Source organism: Macrotis lagotis, chromosome 3, assembly GCF_037893015.1.
Source record: "Macrotis lagotis isolate mMagLag1 chromosome 3, bilby.v1.9.chrom.fasta, whole genome shotgun sequence".
NCBI lineage: Eukaryota > Metazoa > Chordata > Mammalia > Peramelemorphia > Peramelidae > Macrotis > Macrotis lagotis.
The window spans coordinates 204,578,033-204,600,056 of NC_133660.1; the positions used below are offsets into that span (position 1 = coordinate 204,578,033).

The 22,024-nt window shown below is 35.4% G+C and overlaps 1 protein-coding gene across 8 annotated transcripts in view; it reads left to right on the forward strand.

The window, feature by feature from the left end:
- The window catches only part of PROM1 (prominin 1), a 160,171-nt gene extending 139,459 nt beyond the window's left edge, over window positions 1–20,712 (forward strand). For 2 of the 8 annotated variants that reach the window (XM_074229747.1, XM_074229750.1), the window contains exons 17-26: window positions 2,444–2,536; window positions 4,707–4,760; window positions 5,789–5,869; window positions 6,003–6,071; window positions 8,721–8,813; window positions 13,202–13,317; window positions 13,913–13,936; window positions 14,336–14,404; window positions 18,579–18,618; window positions 19,403–20,709. In XM_074229747.1, coding sequence (XP_074085848.1) covers window positions 2,444–2,536; window positions 4,707–4,760; window positions 5,789–5,869; window positions 6,003–6,071; window positions 8,721–8,813; window positions 13,202–13,317; window positions 13,913–13,936; window positions 14,336–14,404; window positions 18,579–18,597 — 618 coding nt within the window. In that variant the 3' untranslated portion in view covers window positions 18,598–18,618; window positions 19,403–20,709. Of the gene's footprint in view, window positions 1–2,443; window positions 2,537–2,948; window positions 2,967–4,706; window positions 4,761–5,788; window positions 5,870–6,002; window positions 6,072–8,720; window positions 8,814–13,201; window positions 13,318–13,912; window positions 13,937–14,335; window positions 14,405–18,578; window positions 18,619–19,402 lie in introns of all 8 variants that reach the window. The other 6 variants (XM_074229746.1, XM_074229749.1, XM_074229753.1 and 3 more) reach the window with 6 other exon arrangements.
- The last annotated feature ends 1,312 nt before the right edge of the window (window positions 20,713–22,024 follow it).

The following is a 22,024-nucleotide window of genomic DNA, read 5'->3' on the forward strand; positions in this document are numbered from 1 at the left end:
TTGGGGAGTGACTGGTATCTAAGCACTTCATTGGTCTTCAACCTACTGTTGTAAAGAGTTCCCCCTTCATTCATGGCACATATTCATTATTTGCCTTTAAAACCTCAATTTTGTGTTGCAATTGTGCCCCTAAAGTATAATGCAAGTCCTTTGGACTTCAAACCCAAATATGTAAAGTCAGTAATAAATCTTAAAGAGAAAATAAAGGTGTTCAATAAACTTCATGTCAGAATCTGCAGTGCCAAATTAATGTTTCTGTTAGAATTGTACACAGAAAAGTGTTTTTTTAGTGATTTTCAGCAAAAGATTAGTTTTGGGGGGTCTTGGGAACTTAACCCCCTATTTTCTCTAGGTTCACATTTTTTATTTTTCTTGAAACATTATCCCTGCAAAAGTTGAAATTTTATACTTAAATTATGATATAATTAATAAAAATTAATAACAGGCTGCAGTGCTTTGAGATTTGCAAAGCACTTAATAATATCTGTTTACTCTCACAATACCCTGGGAATTAGGGGGTTATTATTTTTTCCAGATTGCAGATGAAATTGAATCAACCAGTGGTCACAAGCTAGCAAGTTTCTGAGACTATATATAAACTCAGTTACTTCTGAGGCCAGATCCAATACTTATTTAAAGTCTCCTGGGTGATTGATACTTAGAATATTGAAACATGAATCACTCAGCAGGAGCATTTTTTTAACCTTTGCCTTTGTTCTTTATTATCTCAGAAACTCAATTGAGATGCGTATCTTCATGTAAGCTCAGTCATGACTTGGTCTCCTACTTTTGATGGTCATCTCCTTTGAGAAATTGTTTTGGAGAGCCCCTCCTACTGGGAAACCAGTACCTGTCCCCAGAAACTTCAGCCTTTATAACTCATGAGGATATTGCCAAAGTTAGGAACATTTGCTGGGTTTCTATTCAGTCACCTCTACTCACAAAAAGAAACACAAGAGCAGAAGTGGCAGCAAAAACTTAAGGTTTTGTCTCAGATTCATTTAGACAAAGACGTGCTTTCACATACAAATAACCATCACGACTGATTGGGAGAAGGGGAGGGGAAATCCTTGAGTGAGAAGTCTAAGGAAGTGATGTTAAAAGTCCTGAGCCACCCATTCTGAAGAGAGGAAAAAGAGATCAAGACATATTTTCATTCTTACTTTTAAAATTCTAGTTTTACATCCAATCATAGTAAATTTTATTTGTGCTCTAATCCCAAGCATGCAGAGTCAATGATGCAACTTAGTGAGCAAAATAAGTGTTAGATAAACTTCATTTCAGAATGTCTGCAGTCACAGGATTAATGTCCAGTGATGGGTTCTTGGCAGGAGTTGATCTTCAAAACAATTAATGAGAATTTCTCTTTCCCTATTAAGTTCACTGAGCAGAAGGTTGTTCTGAGCATGAGGAGACCAACCAGAAGACTCATGGTCTTTATCTAGGATGGACCATATAGGTCCACCCTGATTCATGTTTCATGGGATAACAGTATTATGTATGTTATTTTAAGGAATGCTGCTAACAAATTCGTGCATCCAAAATATATCCATTAAGAAAGTAAACTCTTTCTCTTTGACCTGCATTTTTAACAGTAAGTCTTATAAAGACTTCCTGGTTCTTTTTATTAAATAATTTATTACCTCTTTGACTATTTTTGATTCTATGAAGGAGGAAATAAACATGATTACTTTATCTGTGTCTACACTGTTTGGGGGAGCAAGTATGGTATAGAGGAAGAGAGCCTGGACTTAATCTGGAGACCTGAGTTTGAATTCTAGCTTTCTACTTCCTAGCTTCTGGGGAAAGGCTACCTCTTTGAATTTCACATCTTTCACTTATGTAAATGGAGATAATAATACTTGTCCTCCCTGTGACCCAGAGTTGTAGTTGAGGCAAATAAAAATAAAAAATAAAAAAATAAAAATAAATAAATAAAATCCTGTCGTTCTGTTTTTATTTCAGCCAACCAAAAACAATGAAATCCACTTGTTTTCAGGCAGGACAAGGAAAGTGACTTTGATATAATCCTTCCCAAGGCACTGAAGCCTTATCATAAATTCTCATGCTTGAGGGCATACGAGAATATGTGCAAAGCCTAAGAATTTGAAAGTTTGCTTTCTGTATTATGTAAAGTACAATGACTTTAGATGGGGATAGTAAAGCAGAGAAGTTCTTCAAGCTTGATTTTTTTAACCTACTGGGCTATGTTTTTCCTTTCTTTTACCCATTCTCTTTTTTTATAAAAGCAAATGAATCAGAAAAGCTTTTTAAAAAATTGGTCTCCTAAGATTTTCATATCCTTCTCTAGCTTTCTCCCTTCAAAAGGAGAGATGCATGTCTGTTCCATGATCCCAGATGAATTCATGTTATTGCTGTTTTTTTTTTCCTGGGAAAACCTAAAATGCCTATTGATCTTGGGTTATTTTTGCTGTATTTCTAGACCAAAGGAGCTTTGGAAAATGCCCTAAAAGGGCATGCAAGCAGCATTCGAATGATCCATCAACAATGTGTCATCCCTTTGGAGCAAGAAATGGTAAACATGAGTTATTAATTAAGTGCCTAAGATATAACTAACTGGCATTCTTCAATCCTACCAAAAATTCATTTCATAAAATCATCTCTAGTTTAGAGAAGTAGCATGTACATGCAGTACATTCAGCTTAGTTTTAGTCTTGGCACCTTGTAAGAAAAATTTGATTGCTTTACTGTAGAGTGTCTGCAAAATTTTAAGACATTTTAAATAAAATAGCGATCACTTCCGCCATCTTACTGGTTTCTACTTCTGCTTTAGCTTGAGTTAGAGTTCATCGCTGTTTGAGTTGGGTACAGCCTTTAAAAATTATATTGTTACAAAAATGCCTTTTAGGACATCTCTGTGATTGTATTTCTTTTCAAATTTGCTCTTACTTATTTTCCAATTATTTCTCTCCTAACTGACTGTCAAGAAATATGTTAAAGCCAGGGTAAGTGCTTTATTTTTATCCAGTAGATAACTTTGTGGGTCATTGTTGTCTTTCTGCTTTCTTCTGTCCTCTCCTTTGTTTTTGATTCTCCCTTTATCCTTGTCACCTTTTCCCCCCTCTTCCTCCCCCCTTAATAAAATTGAATGTAAGTATGTTGTGTGTTACGATAAGCTTGGGGAAACTGGATCCTTTACAAACAGACATGATCAACATTATCAGCAAACATTTATTATTTAGCACAAATCCTATGGATATGAAGAAAGGCAAAACCAACCCCTCCCATAAGGAGCTAACATTCTTTTGGATGAAGCAACCTGGGAACAACTATGTACTAGCAAAATCTTTGAGGGGCTAAGTGGAATAAAGAGAGCAACTGGGTGGGAAATCTTGAGGGAAAACACTAACATTATCAAAGATGAGGGAAGACATTTCCCTCTCTCTTGCAAAAGATGTAATTTTAATATAATGTTGAAAGAAAGCCAGGGAAACCAGAAAGGGGAGGACGTGTCCCAAACATAGGGAATGATCATTACAAAAAGACCAAGTCAGAAATGGAATATTGTGTTCAATAGAATAGCAGGAAGGCTTGAATCATTAGATCATAGAATAGAAGGAGGGAAGGGAAGTTCAAGAAGACCAGAAAGGTAGAAAGGGGTCAAGTTGTGAAGGGCTTTATAAAGCAAAGTAGAGGATATTCTATTTCAATACAATGGTAAAGGGGAGCCACCAAAACAGCAGGCTGATACAGTTAGATCTGAGCTTTAGGAAAGCCATTTTTGTCAGTTAAGTGGAGGATTGATTAAAATGGAGAGAGCTTCAAGCAGAGAGACCTAGTCATAATTTCTCTGGACCCTGTTGCCAGGAATTGTCTTGTAGTTACCCACAGCCTAAGACAATGCCTTTTGCATTGTAAATGCCTTAATATAATTTTTTTGGATTCACTTTGATGAAAAGGACTGTCACATAAGGACTAAGAAATACTTAAGGGGAGGCAGGGATTAGAGGGGAGATTCAGATGGGTATTGTCACTGTCTTCAGTTATTTGAAGGTTTGTCTTATAGGTTTTTAGATTGAAATATGAAAGTCCAAGAAGTAGAACTAGGAGTAATGGTTGACTGTTAGAAAGCCTATAATGATTAAAAGCTCTATACTAATTGGTACAGTTCCAAAATGGACTGGCATTTTGTGAGCTTGCTATACTTGCACTTATTGTTACTATTGTTAATTTTCTATTTTTTAAATGATAATATACAGCTTTTAAAAAATGCTAATATCATAGATTTTAAAAAAATATTTGTTGATTTTTTTACTATCCCTTAATTTAAAAAAAATTCAGGCATGGCTAATCAGTTTTCTTACTCTCTTTTTTTCTTTCCTATGGTTCATATTCAATCCTCTCCCTCCCACATGCTCACAAAATGCCCAAATTTTAAAAACTGATAGTTCCAATTTCCAAGGAAGCTAGCAAATGCTAATCAACTATTCATAAGTTGCTATTACTTTTCATTCTAATTTATTACAATTTATTGTATCAGAAAATACAATGTTGAATGTTTATTTTTTTCAAGCTCTGATATTTCTTATATTAGAATTTGTAAGGTCATTCTTAGAACGATGCTGTTCTGCACTGTTATACCTATTGAGAGTATTGTCAGATCAGAATAGAGATGGACTGATAGTCAAAGAATCTTGCTGTTTCTTATAATAATGTGGAAAATATGATTTTTACTTATTTCCCAGAGCACTTTAAATCAAAGTATCAGATTACTACAAAAGACAGCAACTGAACTCATGGTAAGTTTTTGTTGTTGTTTTGTCTTGCCTTTGGGGAGGTCCTTCTATTTTAAAATGTCCTGCACCCAGATTTAGGGGAGAATTACTTCATTGTACATCTTATATAAGGAAAAGTCCTTATTCTGCCATTCTTAAATTTCAGGCTTATAGCTTCTATGCTAGCATCTGAAAGTACATTGAAATAATAACAGTGAGGTTAAAAGACTTTATCTGACTGTATTTTTATGGTCAACTCAGGATCTTGGGTGAGGGTTGAAGGCTGAGCCATCCTGCTGGCGTAGATCAATTCTGCTCCATAAATGGCCTCCAGTGACCCCATGTGCCATACTGTTTTTCTACCCAACTAATACATTCCTGGTCATGGTGTTTGATGCTAACATGAGCCTTTTGGGTTTGAAATCTTCCATGTCCAAAGATCAGCTCCTTGAATCTCTGTCAATTTTGGAAATACCAATGGGGCAAGAGACTAAAACTTATAATCTTTAACAACTATTCGATAAATCCCTCAAAATTGTATATCCTTGCGCTAATGTGTCATTGCTGTCATTTGGCATTCATAGGAACCACCATAGACAATGGTTGAACAAACAGAGTAGAATAGATGGAAACAGACAGGAATAAACGAAATTGGGAAACCTAGATTTCAGTCTCTTTCCCTTCACAGACTGCCTGTGAATCCTGGATCAGACATAATTTCCCTTCCCTGAACCTCCATTTCCTCATGAGACTTGACAATTACTTAGGCAAATGCTAGGGGAAAGAGAGCTGGACTTGGAGAATCAGGTTCCTATTTCAACTCTAACATTTCCTTTCTCTATCATTTTTGACAAGTTTCCTCAGTTTCCTTATTTGGAAAATAGAGATAAATAATCTTTAGGCTAATTTATAATAGTTCTTTAAAGTGAGGAAAGTACTTTTTCAACTTTAAAGCCTTGTGACTTATTTTGCTGGTATTATTATAATTGCACAATCTGTATAAAAATCTCTAATACGTCCTGGTACTATTATAAAAATTATTTTTTCCCCAGGTTAAAGTGTCTCAAGTCATTACCACTGTGGAAGATGCTCAGCTCCTCATTAATAATAATGCTTCCTTTATTATTGTTGAGGTAAATTCTTTTTTTTGTTTTTAAAATGTGTCTGTGTGTATATTCTATATATAAATATACTCATGTAATATTTGTGGATGACTATATAGTTATATATGCTTAAAGACTACTTTTATATTCAACAAATTTTCAGGAAACTAAGAAGTATATGGATGTGATCATAAACTACTTTGAACAGTATATTCAATGGGTCAACGATTCAGTAAGTGTGCTTTCATGTTTTTGGTCCAGTCATATCATTTGAAATGGTTGAACATCATTAAAATTAACAAATGTATTAACTCATCATGTGATTAGCACAAATAAAAGGTAATTTGGAATTCCTTGAACAGGGAGTGAAAACTTTGGCACTAAATGTGAAGAGAAGCACCATTTGCAGGAAAGGAATGTTGGTCTTGACTTAGTTCAACACTTTAGATTCCTTGTTGAGGCAACTTATAGTGGTTGGAAGGAAAGATGCCATTATCCCATGTTGATCTCCAGTTTGTATCTTTAGGTGCTGATATTTCCATCAATCTTAGATAACTTTTTTGGCAAGGAAATGGGGTTAAGTGACTTGCCCAAGGTCACACAGCTAGGTAATTATTAAGTGTCTGAGGTCAGATTTGAACTCAGGTCCTCCTGAATCCAGGGCTGATGCTCTATCCACTGTACCACCTATCTGCCCCACTTTTGGAGAACTCTTAGCAGGCTATGCTTGCCTAGATTGATAGCTAAGGTTGCTGGAGACTTCCAAACACTTCAGGCTCAGCTAGGCTACCAACCTAGGGGTTATGTTGTTCCACAGACTCTATTGCCAACTAGCAGCATAACCTTGAATGAGTTTCTTCCTTTATCTCAGCTTCTCCCTTGGTAAAAGAATTGATTGGATATGACAGTTAAGTATGTTGTGATCAGAGACAGACACTACACAGATAGTCCTAGAAATATGAAATGAGAAACAGCCCTTGACTGTGTTGTGCTTTTATTGAAATGGAGTATTAAAATAGATACATAAGTGCTGTGTGAAACTTGCAGCAGGAATGAGGGTTCAGGTGAGGATGGCCAAATGTTCCAGGTATAAATAGGAGAAAAGTCTCAGTGACAGAAATGTATGATGCTACACAAAACATGATGAATATTCCATTTGGGCTGGAGCATAGTCCAAGTGCAGAGAAGCCATGGGATATTGGGCATGAGGGGAAGAGAGGTGCCAGACTTGGAAGGATATTAAATTGCAGCTTCAAGCTTCTCCATCTCTTCTTCTTTTTGTGTGGTCCCATCTTGTTCAATTGCTTTTGTCTTGTCATCACATCAGACTCGGGTTCAAAATTGAACTCCTCAATCCCCATCTAAAATTTCAATTTCAATTAATGGCACCATCATCCCCCTCATCACCCAAACTCAAAGACACCAAACTCTTCCTCTCTTGCTCATCATCCCCCAAATCCATTCCATTGTTAAGTCCTATCTAGTCTGATTCCCAAGATATTAAGCATATCCATACTGGAATTACCCTAGTTGAAGTTCCCTCTTGTCTCACCTAGACTAATTGTAATTACCTCTTAACTCATCTTTCTGCTTCCAGTTCCATTATATGTCCAAATTATTTTTCATTTTACTCTTAGAATCATCTTTCAAGGGGGTGCTAGGTGGTACAGTGGATAGAACACCAGCCCTGGAATCAGGAGGATGTGAATTCAAATGTGGCCTCAGACAATAATTACCTAGCTGTGTGACCTTGGGCAAGGCACTTAACCCCACTGCCTTAATAACCATCTTTCAAATGTGCTGCTGTGATCATATTACAACCCAGATAAAAAAAGAAACAAAAATCTTTCATTGATTCTCTATTGTCTGACCCTGGCATTCAAAGCCTTCCACAGTCTTTCTTTGTTTTTCCTTTATATTTTTATAGTATACTGACTCTACCTATTTTTTGAAATGAAGTTCAGCTGAAAAGTTACCTCTTCCTTGAAGCCTTTATGTCCCCTCAAGTGAAAATGGTCTCTCCTTCCTCAGATTTTTCAGAAAATTCTGTCTGGACCTGTAATTTTCATTTATCTTTTTCTCCTGTGTTTGGTTTTATTTTTGTACATTCCACTTCTCCTCTTGTAAAATTTTAAGTTTCTTAAGAGCAAGCTCTATGTTGTTGCATGTGACTTTTTTTATCTGTACTCCTAATATACACACAACAAGAATTCAATAAATCTTTGCTGAAATTGAATTTCATTAAAGAAGCAATAGAGAGTCATAGGAAGCTTTAATTAAGAAAATAGGGAGATTTGGGCAAAGTAAATATTAAAATGGCTGTATTAATATATATTGTTGGGAGGAGCAAAGTGGAAACTATTGAACTATTCTACATGATGGTCTTGTTTGAATTGGTGTGATGAACAGGGAGGAGAGGGGAGAGGACAAACACTGGTGCCCTCAAATGATGGATTTATATGAAAGTAGAAGAGGACCATGTTAATGGAGCCAGGCAGATACATGGATTGACTTCTGAGCTGTTCCATTTCGCTTTTTCCTGATCCGTGGTCACAGTTTGTATTCTTAACAGCAGCCAGTAATCCTATGACAGTACTTTTGCTTCTGGGTAAATAGTGCAGTGAGGATAAATCAGGACAGATCTCTCCCTATTACTGCAAAAAATAAAAATAAACAAATGTCTTATTGAAGGTAGGTCAGCATCATTTTTTATATGAAGGATTCTGTTGATTAATACAAGTTTGGGAAGTTGCTAATACATCTTTACTAAGATTTTAATATCAGGGTTTTGTTATAAAAATTTTAGTTGAGGTAAATGACATCTCAAATTAAGAACTATTTGTCTTGGCAAAATATTGCTTCTTTCTATTCCCTTCTTTAGATCACTATGGATGTGGCAGCCTGCAAGCCTCTTGCCAACATCATAGATACTGCTGTAGAAATGTTTCTGTGTAGCTATATAACTAACTCTGTGGTAAGTAATGCTTCTCTGAAAATATTCATTCAACCCCTTTTCTCAATACTAGTTTTTCACTGGTATTATTCTTTCACATCTAAATATTTACATTGTTTTGTGGTTGTTCAATAATGTCTGACTTCTGACCTCATCTGTGGTTTTGTCGGCAAAGATCATGGTTAGTAATTTGCTATTTCCTTTTCCAGCTCATTTTGCAAATGAGGAAAATGGAGCAAAGAAGTTTAAGTGATTTTTCCCAGGGTCACACCACTAGGACAGATTTGAACTGAGAAAAAAGTCTTCCTGACTCCAGGTCTGTCACTCCATCCACTACCAGCCAGTCTGAGTAGTTGAAAGAAGATAGGAATGATACATTTCAAGTGCTTCATTTTCCAAACAACTGTTTCCTCAGAAATATATCCAAGAGGGTAGATAACTTTGTTGGAGGAAACTCCCGTTGTCTGGAATTCAACTGGATAATTAAATTACTTGTGTCCTAGTTAGGAGAGACTTTCGTCTCCTACAACACAGAAGAAGAGAATGGACTTCAAGACAGAAGGCCTGGATTCTAGTTAGACTAAATGTATCATTAGATAGTTTCCCATTCTAACTTTCTGTGATTCTAAACTCATAATATACCTAGATATGTAACCTTAGGATCATCCTCTATAAAATGGGGACAATAACATCTACTCTGCCTGCCACCAAGGATTGATAGGATCAAAACAACTAATTTAGTGAAGGTGTTTACAATTGTAAAACGTCACAAAAATGCAAACTATTATCCATAGCTAGAAGTTATAATCAAAAGACAGATAAATAGTTCTTACTTCTTTGAGTGAAAAAGATTGGAGTAACCTAAAATATCCCTGGCATTAAAATTATGGTAACCATAAGTTAATCTTTGATTCAGGACTTTCTAGTGACCTTCCCCCTCTGTGTTTCAGTTAATGTCTCAGGAAGTAAAAAAAAAAATTTTTAAAAATGCTCAGTTTTGTCTTGTCATCAGCAATAACTCATGGGCCTGAGGGCAATGTGATCCAGTGAAGTCAGGTGACCTGGGGGTAAATCCCCCTTCTTATACTTTCATGGACAAGTCATGAAAACTCCCTAGGTCTCAGTTTCCTCCTCTGTAAAATATGAGGAGGTCCCATTAAATTCTCAATCTTTGATCTTTTGAAGACAAAGGGGAAATGATTGTATGAGGTGTGAGTGACACAAACCTTAGAGAGGTAACTAAGATGCTATATCCCAGAATCATTACACAAAATGTTCATGTCACCATGGGGTTGGATCTAATAAGATGCACTGGAATGGGAATAAGGGTCAGATGTAGAAATATCAACTCTACAGGAAGAAAGACTTCTGATGTGTTCTGAAAAGACTTTGGATTTTGAGTTGGCTATAATCCCGTTGTGAATGGACAGTGTCAGATGACTGCCAAAGATAGCTCATGGGATCTTAGGCTGTTTTCAGCAATGAATGGTGCCCAGAAAATGGGAGATAGTGGGCCCAGTGTCCTCTGCCCTGGTCAGACTGCATCTGGATCCTTGTTTTCAATTCTGGACTCATCATTTCAAGAAGGACATTGATACTGTACATGGGGAATGGACATCTGCACATGAGGAACTTGTAAAGAAATTGAGTTTGTGCAAACCAAAGAAGAGAAACTTTGGGACTTTGACTTTAGGTGGGCGAGGGAGAGAGGACCAGTTAATGAGGAAGAGGAGTTAGTTCCAGAGAGTCCTCAAATTGAGACTTATGAGTAGAAGTTATAAAGAGAAAGATTTCTGTTCAAGAAGAACTTCCTAGGAGTTTTAAGCTGCTAACAGTATAGATTTTATTGTGAAGTGATGAGAGGAACTATGTAGGCATTGGTTTGCAGATAGGTTGACCATTCATTAGAGGGGGAGTGAATAGGCCACCTTGTGATAAATGATCTATTAAGTTACTTCTGCATCTAATATTCAGTTATAGTAAGGTTTTCATATAACATTTTTAGGTTTATAATTTATGATATGTCAACAAGCATTTATTAAGGGTTTATGTTGAGTTTTGCGGATACTGTCGTTGTTTGTCCTTCATTCTCGAAGAAGACCACAATATCATGGAAGTGATAACATGGCAAGGAAGTGAATTGAATTTGAGTGGTGTAATGCTAAGTCATCACTTCACTTCCAGGTGCCAGATATGAATCAGGACAACTGGAAATGGTACTGAATATGAGGTAGAGGGTTAAGTGTCAAGTGTCTGAGACTGGATTTGAATCCTGGTCCTCTTGATTCCAGGACCAGTGCTCTGTCCACTGTGCTACTTCGGGGGTCTCTGGGAATACAAGATAATAAGGGTGGAACCACAGTCCCTGCTCTTAAGGACTGATTGTAATAGAAGGGATGAGACATAACTACTTAATAATGAAAGAAACACAGCTATGTGTAGAGATATGAAGAGAATTTAAACGGAGAAGACATTTACAGCTTAAGGAGACTACGTAAATGCTTCCTAAAGAAGGTGGAATTTGAGCTGAGTCTTGGGGGACATCAGGGAAACTTAAGAGGTGGGGGGGTCAGGTTTGGGGCGGGGTGCAACTAGTGCAAAGACATGGAGATAGGAACTGTAATTTCATGTTCCAGGAAATGGAAGTCTTCTCTTCCTAGAAAAAAAGGTGGCATTTGACTTTGGTTTTAGAAAGTAGATAGAAATTCAGCCAGGTAGCTCAATAAACAGCAGGCCAAACCTGGATTTAAGATTTCTCTTTCTGATTTCAAACGGAGTCTCAGACACTGTACTAGCTATGTGACCCTGGGCAAGTCACTTAACCCCATTTGCCTGAGTTTCTCATCTTTTAAATGAGCTGGAGAAGGAAATGGCAAACCACTCCAGTATCTTTGCCAAGAAAACTTCAAATGGGGGTCGTGAAAAGTCAGACATGACTGAAAAACATCTGAACAAAAAAAGGAATTCAGGAAGAGGTGGGTAAAAGGTTGCAAACAGGATTCAAGAATGAATTGAGTGTATAGAGATGGTAAGATGGTGGGATGGAGGCTTAACCTTATGATGTCTGAAGGTGGGATGTATCATTGATGTTCATCTTCCTAAAGACATAGAAGGTCCCAGCAGAGTTTTTATATACCTGTTTAACTCTTATGCCAAGATCTTGTGCCTGATATAAAGGAAGACTGTGTTTTGTTTGTCCAGTAGCTGAAGTATAAAAGAATGCCGTGTGGAATCATTGCCTATAAAGAGTATGAGCTCAAACTTATTTTTCTACCTTCCTCCTGCCATATTCATTCAGGGGTTTATTAGGAAATTGGGCAATAGGTTCTTTGCTGCCCTCTTCCAGCCCTGTCCCAGTGGTTAAATGAAAGTGATTGTACAATCAGGACCCTTAGCAAAAATGCAGAGAGAAAGTGTACCACATATTTTTATATAAAATTTGGGATATTAATAGTTGGTGTTTCCATGGTGCTTTATGACTTAAAGCACTATATTTATATGTAGTCTTATAAGTCTTATATATATGGGGAGAGAGAGAGAGAGAGAGAGAGAGAGAGAGAGAGAGAGAGAGAGAGAGAGAGAACGCACTTGTAAGTCACAAACCACCATGGAAATGGCATGTTCACTTCATAACATTCTTGGGAAGAAGATTCAGTACTTAGCCTCATTTTGTAAATGAGAAAACTTAGAGATTCCCTCCTCCTCTGCGAAGAGAGCAATGTTGACATCACTGCTTGGTCACAAAGGCAATACTGACCCAGGGCTCTCCTGATTCCATGTTCAGCATTTTTTTTTCCAGTAGCAAATGCAGCTTCCTAGAATTCTGGAAGATAGAAGCGTCCTTAGAGATCAGTTGGGAACTCAATTCTTTTTTCATCATGGACCTCTTTGGTTGTCTGGAGCCCATGGGCAGCCCATTTCTTAGAGTAATTTTGAAAAAAATTAATATTTGAAGGAAATACTGAATTTCAGTTGGAGGTTAGTGAATGCAAAGTATTTTTTTTAACCTTTCCACATCCAGAGTTCCTAAAATCTTTCCATGGGATTCTGGAAGCTATAAACTTCAGCTTAAGGATCCCTCATTTAAAAACAAAAAAGAAGAGTTTCTATGTTGTATTAGGGACAAGAAGAGAACTTCTTGAGTAGAAAAGAGACTTGTGCTTTAGGAATATCATTTTGGCAGCTATGTGAAGGAAAGAATAAAGGATGTTTATGAACCCTTGTTCTAGTTCAATTCCTTTTACAGATTCAGAAACTGAGTCCCACAAAATGACCCAGACTTGTCCAAGATTACCAAACTATTAAATAATAGCTCAGATTTGATTTCAAGACCTTTGATTACAATCCAGCGTTCTATTATTACTCTATTCAAAAAAATAACTTAAGTTTTGCAATTTGTTCTTTTCCAGAATGCATTCTGGTTTGGCTTGGGAGCTGCCACGATATTTTTAATTCCTGCTATAATTTTTGCTGTAAAACTATCAAAATATTACCGTCAAATGGATTCAGAAGATGTCTATGATGAGTAAGTATGAGGATTTTAAGGAAGGATGAAGGGGCTCATTAAAATGGAGATTTCTCAAAGCTTCCCATCACCCTCACCCAAGTAATTTCAGGTATTTAAGAGGTTCTTCTTTACCTGCTTTCCCATAAAAACAGAGAAGAAATACCTTGTGTAGCTAGAGCTTATTCTCCTTAACAGTTACCTCTCCTACATGAAATGTTATGTCACACTAAATCTTCCTTTGTTCTAGGGGTTCTTGCCTTAATTATTTTCTTTTCTAACTTTCATCTCCTTTAACCAATATTCTATTTCTTATTTACAGTTCTTCTGTCTCAGGAACTTGGCATTTCACTTTATGATAACTGTTTTTACTAATTTTCACTTAGTCACATGTGTTTTTTTCTTCTCACTATCCCATGAACTTATATATTGTATTTGTTTATTTGTTTTCTAAATTTCATCCATTGTGCTCCTTAGCCTTTTTCTCTCCAAGTTTGCTCATCCTTTTTGCACACCCGTTCTACTATAGTAGAAAGGTAATATGGGAAAGCAGCTGCTACCTCCATGAATAATTTTTAAAAAATAATTGTTTCCCTTTTTGTTTTATATCTTTTAGTGTTGAAACTTTACCCATGAACAAGTAAGAATTTTTTTTTAACAGTATTTATTCAAATCTTTTCATAAAGTGGGTGCAGGGGATTTATGTTACTCGATACTGGACTTTTGATGAATAAGAAACAGGTCTCTGACAACAGGTCCAGATGAAAATAAAGTAAATGTAAAAGCCTCTTAAAAACAGATTTGTATGCATCTATATAATATCTATATATTTAATGTATAAAAGTAGTTATTTAGAGTGTTTGGTGGTAGTTCTAAAGGATACAGAATTTGAGTTGACCTTTTTTTACTTGCTGTGTCAACATTAGCTTGTTTTTGCATATTCTCCATTGCCATTTACATTGTCTTTGTAATCTATGTTGTCATTTCTTCATCTTAGCAATAACATAAGTCTTTTTTTGGTGTATTTATTTTGTTACAGTATGGAAAATGGTAATTATGGTTATCATAAAGATCATTTATATGGTCTTCACAATCCTGTTATGACAAGGTAACACAAAAACCTGAAACTGCATGCTTTATAATTTTTGCTATTAATCCTTTAATTGCATTTTTCTGCATGCATAAAAATCACTTTTATTTTTTTGCATGACAACTCTTGTTTTAAGTCATTGGTCTTTTAAATCATGCCCTAACTGTGTTAGATATGGTAATGCTTTTGAGTATTTTTGGAGTGTTGGGGGAAAAAACAAAGGCTGAATAATTGCATAGATATCACTGAATGAAGTCATCTTAAAATTATCTTGTAGAGGGGGCGACTAGGTGGCGTAGTGGATAAAGCACAGGCCTTGGAGTCAGGAGTACCTGGGTTCAAATCCGGTCTCAGACACTTAATAATTACCTAGCTGTGTGGCCTTGGGCAAACCACTTAACCCCATTTGCCTTGCAAAAACCTAAAAAAAAAATTTATCTTGTAGAGCAGGTGGAAGACCATTGATGATTAAGTGCATGCACATGTTTTATTTAAGCAAAATTCTTTTGCCCTGAGGTCACTGAATCACATTGTACTAATAAGTTTATGTAGTAGATGTTTAGGGAGTTGGTTTTGTTCTTTGTTATGGAGATAGGCAGATAATGCAAAACATATTTGACCAGAGACTTCTGAAAGAAAAGTCTACAAAATGGGTAAATGGAGAGTTTTCTATAATGTCGAATATGTGTAAGCAAACATTCAGGAGAAATGGACTAGAAAAATAGGGGAACTCCTTTAACTTTTACCTGAGTGTTTGGGATCTATAGTGATGGTACAGAATGCATGCTACATTTTCATGGTTTGATAAGCTATGTTGAAATGCAGTACATACCAGTTAATGATATTGAACTTACTTGAGTAAGAAGATTAAGTAATTCATCCCATTAAGGCAAAATTCAGAGTAATAAAAATCACTTTAACAAAGTTGCGAATTATGTGGGCTTTCACAGTATGAAGTTAATGGAATTCTTGTGCCCATTTTGGAAACCAGGGTTGAGGAAAGTAGCATAATGTTTTAAATGCAAGAGTTCATTGATATCTGTGAGACTGAGAACTGATCTCTAGTGATTACTGGTGTTCTGTCTCACCTTCCTTGAATTCTACATTGTTTGAGCTCCTCAAACTGAAAGACATTATTCAGTGATGTAGAGCAAGATTCACATGTTATTTGAGTCCCCTGTGGCAGAATCAGGAGAGAATGTGGCTTGGGGCTTTGTAGGGTGGGCAGACAAGGACAGATTATAGTCTGCATCATAAGAAGGAGAAACCACCTCAGATCACAGATTAATCCATTGAAAAAAATAAAGATCTATTAACTCTCTAAGTTTTCTTTTTACAGAAATGAGCATTGGACTCTGGATACTCTGTCTCTTATTTAATAATTTTGAAGAATTTTTTAATATCAAAAAAAATCTAGATTTATTTTTTCACCCTAATATCAACAGATCCCAACCATAAAAATTCAAGTCATTTCTTTACTCTCCTCCAGCACAGATCAAGCAATAAAATCCATTGAGGTCTGGATTCATTAAAACACAATTTTCCTTTCTGACTGGTATGAAACTTAGAAAATGGGTTGCCATCCATTAGGTAGGCTATTCTTAGTTTATCAAATGGGTTCTGCATCCATGTGGAACCTTATTTAAATGATGAAAGCAATCTCAGGATGAGTGGCTGGAACATCAGTGGCACCTGCTTCTAAGATAGCCAGTCTTAATTTTGTTGTTGCTGTTGTTCATAGAGCCCTATGCCATTCTTGTGAATCCTGTGACTCCTTCCTGTAAAGGGAATAGTAAATTCACTTAGAAGTTAGCTAAAATAAGGATATCATTGTTTTTCCATTCAAATTCACAGTCCCCTTGAAAACTACTCACTGAGTCCATGTATCCTAGGTTTTTTTTTCTTTAAGAAGAGTAGAATGCATAGCAGGAATACATTGGACAAAATGACCCTAAATTCTTGTTCCTCTGGAGGTTTCCATGAGTTTATAATAATGTTTTTAAACTATCTTTTACTATATTGTATCTATCGCTATAGATAAGAAGACATTTGTTAACCAAGGGTTCATGGTTAGCAAGAGACTCGACTACTTTTGAGAAGAAATACATTCTCAAAGGAAGCAGCTTAAACTAACCAAGTCACATTCAATTTAATAGAAATATTATCCCATATTGAGGTCTAAAAACTTGTGTTGAATTTATATCATGGAGCTAGTGGTATATCTTGCTGATTCTAAATGAAATCTTCAGTTTTATGGGCAGGAGTACAGTCTTTGGGGGGAGCAGGGAGTTGAATTCCCCCTTCTTTTGAATGCATAGTTTCTCAGTAACTTTAATTTGTCCCTGGTGAGGAAGTGAATCAATACAGCAGAGTAAATCACACATGATAGGATGCAAGGTGGTATTTTATTTCACAAAAGGAAAATCATGTGTATGCTGCCCTAAGCAAAAGTGAGGAAGGGTATAGAGGGGATAGAAACCAGTCTTGGAGTCAGGAGGACTTTCATTTGAATCCCACATTTAACCCTTACCAGCTCTGTGATTCTAGTCAAGTAACTTAATTTTATTGACTATTGGTTTCCCTCTCTGCAAAAGAGTGGTGGCAACTAACAGGTCTTTTGTGAGGGTCATATGAGATACTGCATAAAAAGTAGTGCCAAAGTAGTGAAAAGTAGAATATAAATGGGAGCTAATCTTACTGTTATTAAATTTAGTTTATATTTCTGTGGACTTATTTGCTCACTCTGCCTGAAGTTATAGGAAAAAAAAAATGAGACTTGTGCTCCTTGCTCATAAGGACTTTAAGCAGAACAAGAAAATGTATCTGCCCAACCAAACTCATATTTAGATGGGAGACTTTCTTTCTCCAAGTGAAAGAGGTGCTGCTTCTACCTGAACCACAGAGATTTAAGAAAAGCAACAATTTGGGGCTCTATCCTTTAAGAAGAAACAGTTCAAATGATATAATGATAAAAAATTAAGAGAGAAAAGGGACAATGTATAATGGTGAGCAGCCATTATTTACCAGGCACTATGCTTTATAAATATGACCTCATTTGATCTGCACAACAAACCATTTTATAGCTGAGGAAACTGAACCAGATAGAAGTTAAATAACTTGCCCAGAGTCCCATAGCTAGCAAGCATCTGGGGTCAGATTTGAACTATAGCTTTCATACTCTAGGTTAATTGTTCTATCTACTGCACTAACCACCAAGATACCTCTAATTTGCCATTTGTTCAGCTGAGTTGGGAAGATACTCCAGTCATTATTGATTTGCAGGGTTACAATTATAAATATATTTTATCATTAACTCAGGACTTATGACAATCAATAGAGGAGAAGCAGATTTGAGAGACTTTTCATAAAGTTATAGTTTTGGTATAATTTCCTCATTATTAATGACTGGAAAAAGGGAGACTCTTCAGTGTTTTTGAGCTGACTGATAGAATAACAGATTTACTATAGGCAACCATAATTATATTCAACCTGTAGCAGTATTATAAAGCTGTGAAATAGAAATTAAGCAGTTTTATTTCAAGAATAGAGGGTTTTATTTGTAATAAAGACTATATTAAAATGAATTTTGTCTTCAATATTCCATCAAGATGGGGAAGAAAAATCAGCAATCTTTTTGAGGAGCAAGTCATTACTGGCTTCTTTTACTAGTTTACCTTTGGTTCTGTAAATCCCTTTCAACAACACATTGAATTGCCCTAGGATAATTGAATATCCTATTCAAAAATCTTTTAAATTTATTAAGTGTTCTCATTATCTAGTAATATTTTTATCCCCAAAAGTCTCATGTCAAATTGACATTATTTAATCATAAGAAACAAAAAAGATGCACATACTTGTAATAGATCTTGAACAATATTGGGCAATTCTTTCCTTGCCCAAGGTTCTATTAAAAGATTTTTAGCCCCAACTTTTTGCACCATCATCACAAAACCCAAAGGGGTTTGCAGACCACTATATGGTAACAACTGATTTAAATGACAATGTTTATTTTTGTGAATTTCTTTTAAGGATGTCATTAGTCCTTAAAAATTTTGAAAGCTTTGCTTTGCCATTGCTGTTCACAAGATGAAATTATCCTAGAAACTTTTAGGTCTTCTCTTCCTCATTATCACAGTTATTTCAAAATGCTGAATCTTTTCAGGAGTGTTAAATCTTACCCTTCTTTTTTTAGCGCCATGGAACAGTGGTAGAAGATACTGAAATTGGATGAGGTAAGCTAGAAGTTTCTATTTGAAATAATTTGTGACAGCAGAATCAATATTTTAGTTTCAAGAACTTGGCCATATATGATGAATTATCATAGAAATTTTACGCCTTAAATAAGTCAGCCTGTTAAACATACAATCCAAAGCTAGTTGAGATCATATTGACATAGTGAATTGTGAGTTGGCCTTGGAAGCTGGAATATTTGGGTTTTAATCCTGCCTTTGATACATATGACTAATTGTGAGATCTTGGACAAGTTCTGTGGAGTCTCAGTGCTCTAGCCCAGAGTTGTCAAATATTCCTATGATCCACTGTGTTTCTTTAGTGTGTTTTAGCCTAAATCAGATTAAAATATACTCAGGAAAACTTTTTAAAATTAGAAAAAAAAAGACAATAAACTATAGATAATAAGGCTCCATGGATTTTTGTGGACTATTTTAGTAGTCCCAATTTCTATTTGAATCTGATACTATTGCTCTAGGCATCCCTCTAAAAGAATAAATTGTAACAATGAAATTTAGAGAACATAAAAATTTAACAAGTATACTCAGTAGGGTAGAAGCCTCTATAAATTAGACTTGTCTTAATTATTTTTGTATTATTTGCATGTCATGAATTACAAAGATGATTTGAGAGCATGTTTATGCTATTTACCCAGGTACCATAGCTGCTGGTTACAGCTTCATTAAATAATCATGCTCATAATTCTGAATTACTAACTTTTTGCACTGATTCTATTTTGATGACTTTAAATGTTTCTTACATTATTTTATGACCCTTAATTTCCAGCCTCAAAACATGGAAGAGAACATGGAATTCTACCTGTCTTCTGATCTACAAGCACCTTTCAAATTCAGTATGGTTTTTGATGGCTTACTAGAAACACAGCTTTAAATCAAGGAACCATATGATGTAAAATGGGGTGCTATGATATGAGCCAGTGGATGGTGCATTTCCTAACTAGAGCTCTATCACCAGCACATTTCTCTGATTGACCACTGTTCAAGGCTAATGCCACTGGATTTTAAATGTTATGGGGGGAGGGGGGGAAGATGTTAGTTTTTTTTTTCATTTTTACCTTTTTTACACTGGGTTTCTATCTCAAAACCATCCATACCTGTTTATCAGCTCTGTTTAATGCTATTTTCCAGGGAACAACTAACTACCTGTGTCTAATTGTTCCATTTTATTATATGAGAAATGCATTAAACTGACAACGTTTACATTTAAAAATACATTTTATATGCAGTAATTTTGTACATATATACTTTTTGTTACCAGTCTTATGAGTGTTTAAAAAAACACCAAAATCTTAGTATTGAGTAATATACTTTCAAAATGAGGCTAAACCAGCATGATCGGTGTTGATTGTTGGTGCTGTTAAAGAATCCGTTTTCTACTAAAGTATGTGTGTGAATTCTACAGAATGTCCTTTTGGGCCCATATGCTACCTACAGGGTATTTCTTCTTCTGTTTAAATGATCCATTAAGATCATTTTGAAAAGAATATACAGAAGACAAGTCTAATTCTACACAGTAATTTTTTTTAAATGAAACATTTAAATATATATAGAATGCTTGGTTTCTTCAGGTCACTGGAAACCAGAATGGTTTTTAATAGAGGGATTTCAATTCATTTTTCTGCTCTGTGAAATTGGGGGTGAAAAGACTGAAGCTGTGTCTCTTAGAGATACCACTTTGAATGGAATTGAGATATTCAGGATTATTTGTCCACAAAAATAATTTTGTGGTTTTTCAGATGACTCAGCTATATTAAAATTATCTGGAAAATGGTCACAATTTTCAGATAGTCATGATGCCGGAAGAGAACTTTTTGCCAGGAACCCCTGTTTTTCTATTTCTATAATAAATAATTTAGGAAGAGATCCTAAAAATTATGTGAAAACATAATTGTTGCTGTGAATTTCAAATAGGCGCATTTATTCAAAATGTCAGATTTTTGTAAAGTTGTATTTTTTTCTTGAAAAATGATGTTCCAGTTCATTCCAATAAAAATAATATGGCCTACTTGGTTTGTGAATGGCAATTGTTTTCATGGGGGAGGTGAGAGTGGAAAGAGGTATATGGAGGATATCAAGATTTCCATGTGAAAACAGATTTGTTTCAATATGTCTTGAATTTAGTAAGTGCACAATATGTTTTCTGATATTCAATAAAATTCTTTGAAAGCATATATTTTACTAGGGAAATAACATACTCAGTTAAGCAAATAAAAATATTATTAAATAATTTCTTCATAGAATGAATTAAGGTAATGCCTTTTTTGTTATTTGATCCTAACAATGGGACATACAGTGTTCTGTATTTAACCCTCTTCTCCTGTTCAATATGATTATTAATTCCTTCAGTGAAGTTCAATATTAAGCAACAAATACTAATTAAGCATCAGTTGAGCGGCTTCTATGGGCCAGTCACAAAGCAAGACACTGTATAAATACAATGAATGAAATAATATACCTGCAAGATGCCAACAATCTGGCAGCTAAAATAAATTAGTGTTAGACTATGTTAAAAATAAGGCACCATAACTTGAAGCACAATTTTTTCACTCTTTTTGCAATGTGGCTAGAATGGTATATATTTTGCATGATTTCACATATAATTGATGGCATATTGCTTGCTTTCCCAGTGGATGGGGAGACTTTAGAAGAGAGAATTTGGAATTCAGTTTTTTAAATTAAAAATAATAAATTGTTTAAACAAAAAAAGTCATGACATCTGTAACTCTTTGGTCATATTATACTTATATATTTTTGTGTTCTGTTATAGATAGTACATTTTAGGTAGTCTTTGATAAGCTTGCTTTTTCCTAATTTTTTAAATATTTCCTGATTACATTTTAATCTGACTTGGGCTAAAACACTAAAAACTAAAGTGGATCATAGGAATATTTGACAACTCTGGGCTAGGACCAGAATGTTGGAAAAACTGACCAGAGAAATCAACCATATCAAAATTGGATGAAGAAATTTTGTGATATCTATCTCAAGGAAAGAATTAGAGGGATCTGGGAGGCATATGATTGCTGCCTTAAGGGACTTGAGGAGCTGTCAAGTAAAAGTGAGATTAAATTTTCTTTATCTCCCCAAGCAAAATTAAGAGAAATGAGTGAAAGTGAGAGGGTTGAATTTTAACCTGACAGAAGGAAAACTTTGAATTTAAACTATTTCAAAGTGGAATGACCTGCCAAGGAGAAACTGATAAAAATGCTCAAGAAATTAGAGACATAAATGGGCAAAGAAGTAGGTCCATATGGTTCAGACCAAAGGTGTTTGAGAAAAGCATTTGGTGTTAAGCAGGCTTCCCTTTTTTCATCTATACTTCAGGTTATTTCTCCTTCTCATTCACAAGATTTCTGTATTTCAATCTGGTCATTGGCAAACCTCATAA